Source organism: Aphanomyces astaci (genome assembly GCF_000520075.1).
Source record: "Aphanomyces astaci strain APO3 unplaced genomic scaffold supercont1.18, whole genome shotgun sequence".
NCBI classification, from domain to species: Eukaryota; Oomycota; class Saprolegniomycetes; order Saprolegniales; family Verrucalvaceae; genus Aphanomyces; species Aphanomyces astaci.
In genome coordinates, this window is record NW_009798281.1 from 437,172 (window position 1) to 443,285 (window position 6,114).

Here is a 6,114-nt window from a genome sequence, read left to right on the forward strand (position 1 = left end):
CGCTGTGATTTTCACCGAGGTACTCTAGCAGCCCGCTCTCTCGCAGCATGGTGGTGTCGTGACGCCGACCTTCGATGGGACCGAAAAAGTGCACGCAAATACCATCCGGAGCAGTGACGGCCTGGTAGTTGAGACAGTGGATACGTTTGTGCCCGCTGTAGATTTGCTTTTGCAGGTTTGAGCCGTCCCCCGTTGCCGTAATGCGGCATGTTTGGACTTTTGTGCCGTCGATGAAACCAAATACGTTCGAAAGTGGCGCTCCCTTGGACGCCACGGCAGCACAGTAGCGATCAATATTTTTGGCGACCAACTTCTTGTTAAAAAACAACAGCGATCCCCACCGAGCGTACAATTCGTTGACGAGGTGTAAAAAGATGTCGCACAGAGAGGAGCGTGATCGGCCAAAGGTCTTTGTCATGGTGTGGAACCGCACAGGAAACGCCAAACGGCCCAACAACACACACATGGCCTCTTCTCGGTGTACGCGTACGCGTTTGGGTGTGATGATGACAGCAGGTAAACCCAGAACAAAACCCAACTCCTTCACACCAGCGATGTCAAAGCGATAGTCGAGGATGGCAGTGGCATTCGTTGTTGCGTCGAGGTTGAAGCGAATGGCTGGAATGAGTGGTCTTTCGATGACATATGCAGCGATCAGTGCATGTAGGGTGGCTCGTTGACGCGCTGTCTTGGCAAAGGGGGCAAGCTCCATGAGGTTACGCTGTGTGATTGACATGGTCGCAATGTGGCGACACCAACACCCAACGAATATATCCGAATAACTTCTTTAACCGGAGGCAGTGCAATGACACGGATGAGGATAAGTTGCGAAACGTAAATTATTTTGTCATTATCATTGTCCTGAAAACGATATTTGTCGAGATTGTGATGATGAGGGTAATGTAAAGATGAGTTGCGAAACCTCTCTAATGATGCACGAGAGCTGGCAGTCGGATCTGCCCTTCCGCCCGCATTGGTGGTGGGCATCTCAGCAACTCTGTTGGTCATTTTTTCGTTTTGCACGAGCGCCACTGTCCTGATATGGCGGCTACATACAGTCAACGCAAGTATGAAGCGGGCTATTCGTATCCCTAGGGATCCCAGCTAACGTTACAGAGGTCAATTGTGTTGGTCTTGCTTTGTGGGGTCGAGAACGTCCAAGTTTGCCGGTGTCGGTGTGGTGAATGTATATGTACTGTAAACGATGACTGAAGGCCGGTATACTAGTAAACGACAAGGCACCACCGCACATGAGCGTGCCGTGTAGGAAGACCACTTGGTTGTCCACGCCAGGGAAATAGAGACACTCAAAGCAGAAGCCAGTCGACTGCACGAGATAGACACGGCAGTTCTATCGGAGGTTCGCACGCAGCTCGAGACGTTTAACATTACCGCTGAGTTCGAACAGCTGGAACGAGAAGTGGCTCAGTTCAAGGCGCAAGTTTTAGTGCTGGGCCAAGACAACGCAGACCTGTTGTTGGAGCTCACGGCCAATCATGCCATCCATGCTTGCGCTCGCACCACACAAATGAAGCAATGATATCAGGACCGACTGGAAAAAATGGCCCATGAACAGCTGCGATTGGTGCCGACCATGACTTTGTTGGACGAGTCGAAGGTAGGTGTGAAGCGAAGTCAAACAGATCAAGCAACGACAAACTCGAAACAGTCGCACAAGACATCATTGCACGAGCGAACGCGACACATGCAAAAGTTTATCCCGAAGAGCTTGCTATTGAAACGAGGAGCGGCTACATGGCGCAAGTACAGTAAACGCGGCGGCATTGTTGAAAGTTGCTCGTAGAATGGAGGCATCCACGGCCGAAATGCACAGTGAACTTGGCACTGGGCAATGCCACGGCTTGGACACCGCCGAGCTCAAGAGTGCTCAATCGGCCACGGTTGCTTCCACCCGACAAATCAATCACGAACACGAGTAGTCTGAACAAAACAAGCTTCTGAGAAGACTGAATGGACTTCAAGATTCGCTGCTTCGAAGAAAACTTCGGGAACAACACACCCACGGCCACATGCGAGTGCTATGTCGACAATTGCCTGTATTTTCGACGCAATCCGTCCTTACACCCGCAACGAGGTCGGACGCACGCCATCGCAAAACACTTTGTCGCAGGCAATTGAAATGCAATTTAAGCGCTCGTGGTGTAGGCATCCATACTAACGTAAACATGACGCTTCCAACGCTTATCAGAGCGAAGCCTCTCCAAACTGTACTTGACGTTGGCGGCGAAGGTCGATGTCAATTAGTACAACTTACTTAGCCGCTAAAATCGATCAAGGTTGAAAATTCACAAAGGGAATTCAGTTTTTTTCAGTCAACACGATTGGTAGGTTTATGGATGTGTATGTTGTGTACAAGTACGTATATCAACTACTACAAGTGTACTATAGTGGTAAGGTAGAGCGCGTGGCTTGCTTCATCACACTAGAACTGTACCTACGATTACCAAATCACACACTTCTTGGGGGGGTTCATGGGGGATCCAGTGGGGCACTGGAACGCATCCGCAAACGTTTGCGAGTTGTACAGGGGGCCATGCACGCGCCACTTGCCGGGGGAGTGGGTGTCGGTGTTTTTGCGCAGAATCGCGTTCCCATCCGATCGTTTCTGGCACCACCCTTGGGCGAACGCGGTATAGAAGAGCTTGGCGTCGTCGGTGCCGAGGTCTTCTGCGATCGCCTTGTTGGCCTTCTTGGCGCGCTGGTAGGCCAAATAGGCCAGCTTGAGGCCGCCGTTGTCGGCGATGTTTTCGCCCACCGTGAGCTGGCCGTTCAAGTGACCGAGAACGGTGTGGCCATCCACTGACACGATGGGGAAGGTCGAGTACTGGTCGGCCAAACACTTGGCGTTTTTGTCAAAGGTCGCTGAGGCAGCGTCCGACCACGACGCGTTGAGCTGGCCGTGGGCGTCGAAGTTACGCCCTTGGTCATCAAAACCATGCACCAGTTCGTGCCCCATGACCAGCCCAATGCGCGCGTAGTTGGCAACAGCGGGGAACGACCGCACGTTGTAGAACGGGGGCTGCAGGATCGCCGCGGGGAACACGATTTTGTTGGCCGTGGGGTCGTACTCCGCGTTCACCGTGAACGCAAACATGTCCCACGCGGTCGGGTCCACGGGTTTATGGAGCGACGACCAGGTCTTGCTCGTCTCCCAGTCGCCAAACAACTGAACGTTCGCGTAGAAGTTGCTCGTGAGGTTAAACGGAAGGGGGGAGATTTTGTCGGGACCCCCGACAAAGTTGCGGATTTGGGCCACTTTCTCCAGACCCACTTGGCGCGTGGACCCGTCCAACCATGTCGCGTCGTTCAATACGTCCACCATCGAGGCTTCGATCTGACGGATCAGCTCCTGCGCCTGCACTTTGGTAGGCCCGTCGAACACCTTGTTCATGAACAACTTGCCCAAGTATTCCCCCAGCAGCGTCTTTGTTAAGTCCAAGCAGTAGTCGGCGCGGGTTTGGGTTGACACCTGGCCTTGCAGCACGCCGTTAAAGTCGTGATTCGCCTGGCGGAACGTTTCGCCCAGGTACGGGCTGGCAGTGTGGACCAATCGGAAGCTCAGGTACACCTTAAGCAGTCCGAGGTCGGTTGCTTGCAGCAGCGCTGCCAACGAGTCAAAGTACGTGGGGGTTGGCACGAGCACCGAAACATTTGGATGGTTGACCAGGGCAGGCTGCGCGCCGCTGAGGAAGGTTGCGATCAGCGGGTACTTAGCCGTTACGTCGCCTATGTCATACATGTGGTACGTTGCCCATGGGTCCCGTTGCTCGGCCCAGGGCAACGAGATCTTGGCCAGCTGCGCTTCCAAGTCCAACACCGCCTTGGCCGTCACACCGGTGAACGCGTCGACGGTAGCCAAAGTCTCCAAGTACGTTTGAAGGGATGCCACGTACGGAACCAGCTTATCGGCTGCATAGTACTCGACGGACGGCAGCGTGAGTCCGCCTTGGGCGATTTCCACGACGTTCAGAGTCTTATTCTTCGGGTCTGTGGTCACGCCCACCTCCAAGAAGGACGACACAGACGACTCAGTGTTGAGGATACCAGCAAACGCTAGCAGTTCGTCCAGCGACTGGATGGTCGCGATGTGATTCAGACGGACACTCACGTCCACGACTGCGTCTGCGTTCACGCTGCCTTCGGTCAGACAGGACCGGTAGAACGGATCGATGACCGGCGGCTTGGTGGCCAGGATGTTCTTGAGGATACGGTCGTTGTGTTCGCCGATCACGTAGAAAGACGAGTCCACGGTCGTGTCGGACGGCTTCAACGTCGTGGCGTTCAGCCACCCGCCGCACGCGTACTGGTAAAAGTCATCGCACGGGTCCACCGATCGGTCCAACTTGGCTTCGAAGTCCTTGAAGAACGCAGCAAACTGGGCTGGGTACGGGGCCACAATCGTGTTGTTGGTGGTCGATGTGCTAACTACAGTTGCGTTAGTAGCATTGCGGACAATGGTTGCATTAGTCGTAGGTGGGACGGCCGTGGTTGTGGTCACTGGTGTAGCCGAGGCGGTCACGGGTGCATTAGTCGTAGGTAGGACGGCCGTGGTTGTGGTCACAGGTGTAGCCGTGGTGGTCACGGGCGCCGACGTGGTCGTAATCGCCACCTTTGTGGTTTCTGGGGCAGATGTGGTGGTGATGGTGGTCACGGGGACGCCCGTCGTCGTGACATGGACCGTCGGACCCAAATGGCTTTGCGTGCCGGTCGCAACCACTGGCTCGCCTTGGGCGGTGGTAATCCACACAACGCCGCCAATCACTACCACTGCGCCGCCAGCAAGGGCGTACTTCAACCACCAAGGTCGCGAGTTGGCCACGGGGGCTTCTTGGGTGTGGCGGAGCAGCGACGAGTTCTCCGACATGTTGGTAGTACTGTTTCAAAACTAAAGTGTGCCCGCGCACCTAGATGCGCTATGGCATCTACAGTAGGTAACAAACAGGTGTATTTGGGACCACTTTGGTCCAAACTTTGAAGGGCTATTGCTCAGCAACGCGGAAGAAATTTTAAAATCCAAGGGGTAGTGTAGAAATATAATTCACGAAGCGTTTTTTAACCTGAAAAGGGATGCTATAGACCATATAGGTGATTATAATACGGAGGCTTAGATCATCTCCATCACACAACACATCTATATCTATACTCCACGTGCGTCAGCCAATTGTACAACTTCTCCTGGATATTTCTCATATTTCTGGGACAAATGCTTGCACCATCGAAGTGTTATTTTTGCAGAACTCGACCAAATCAAATCGAAACCGTAGTATAACGTTAGAAAAAAGACTTCAAATTTGGGCAGAACTTTTGCTGGCAGTGTGTTTTGCCAGACCTCCCAAAACCGCGGTGGAGATGCTCTTAGCGAGGAACGACTTTCGGGGTGGATCTATTTCCTGAACCTTACCAGAAGCATTAATTCGATTTCACAATAAACTGGGCCTGCCAATCGAATCGACGAAGACCGAAGTACAGCCAATGGAATAATCGAATTAGAACCTTATGACTAATCAAATTGCAGATGTATCCGGTGCATTGCCATGCATCTTATGAAAGAGATAACATCGCTTGCTGCTACAGTTACCAAAAATGCTCGACGCCACCCGACCGTAAAGGAGAAGCGGATGGTCGCTATCAGATGTGATCCGATACTATACATATGTTACATTCGCCAAAGACTCTGCATCACAGTGTTTGTTGATGCGATTTTGCTGTGGCATCATTGTACTAGTATTCACTGTGAGTATCTTTACTGCTAGTTCAAGTAAAACAAATCGACGTCGACAATTTCTGGTAGATTTGACACTGGATTTGACACGTCGTTTGTCGAATCTACCGAAAATTAGTTGCGAATTAAATTTCACCAAAATATAATAGAGCGACGTATTGAAAATTTCAATGACAGTTCCAAGGGTTCGTCTTTTCGCCGATTAAAAGAGGGAGGACTTTGTCAGCCGTCGCATCCAAACCCGCCCATAATACTGTACCGGGTACCCACAACACATCGCTGGCACGAACATCCTTCCTTCGGCTTTCCGGGATCTATCAGCATTAGTGGTAGCATCGCCATAGCCCGTGTGCGATTGTCAAGACTTCGTG

The 6,114-nt window shown here is 52.4% G+C and overlaps 3 protein-coding genes across 3 annotated transcripts in view; 1 reads left to right on the forward strand and 2 right to left on the reverse strand.

Moving 5' to 3' along the window:
• Positions 1-712, reverse strand: part of H257_08290 (hypothetical protein) — a gene marked incomplete at both ends in the record, with an annotated part of 2,728 nt that extends 2,016 nt beyond the window's left edge. Inside the window, one exon of the mRNA XM_009834117.1 lies at positions 16-712. Coding sequence (XP_009832419.1) covers positions 16-712 — 697 coding nt within the window. The remainder of the gene's footprint in view (positions 1-15) is intronic.
• Positions 713-1,041: 329 nt separating this feature from the next.
• On the forward strand, positions 1,042-1,540 carry H257_08291 (hypothetical protein; the record flags this gene model as incomplete). Its single annotated transcript, XM_009834118.1, has 3 exons — positions 1,042-1,067; positions 1,153-1,186; positions 1,268-1,540. 3 exons carry the CDS (start codon positions 1,042-1,044, stop codon positions 1,538-1,540), a joined length of 333 nt encoding a protein of 110 aa, XP_009832420.1.
• Positions 1,541-2,314: 774 nt separating this feature from the next.
• Positions 2,315-5,065, reverse strand: H257_08292 (hypothetical protein). Its single transcript, XM_009834119.1, has one exon. The coding sequence runs from the start codon at positions 4,883-4,885 to the stop codon at positions 2,462-2,464; it is 2,424 nt and encodes an 807-aa protein (XP_009832421.1). The 5' UTR covers positions 4,886-5,065; the 3' UTR covers positions 2,315-2,461.
• Positions 5,066-6,114: the final 1,049 nt, after the last annotated feature.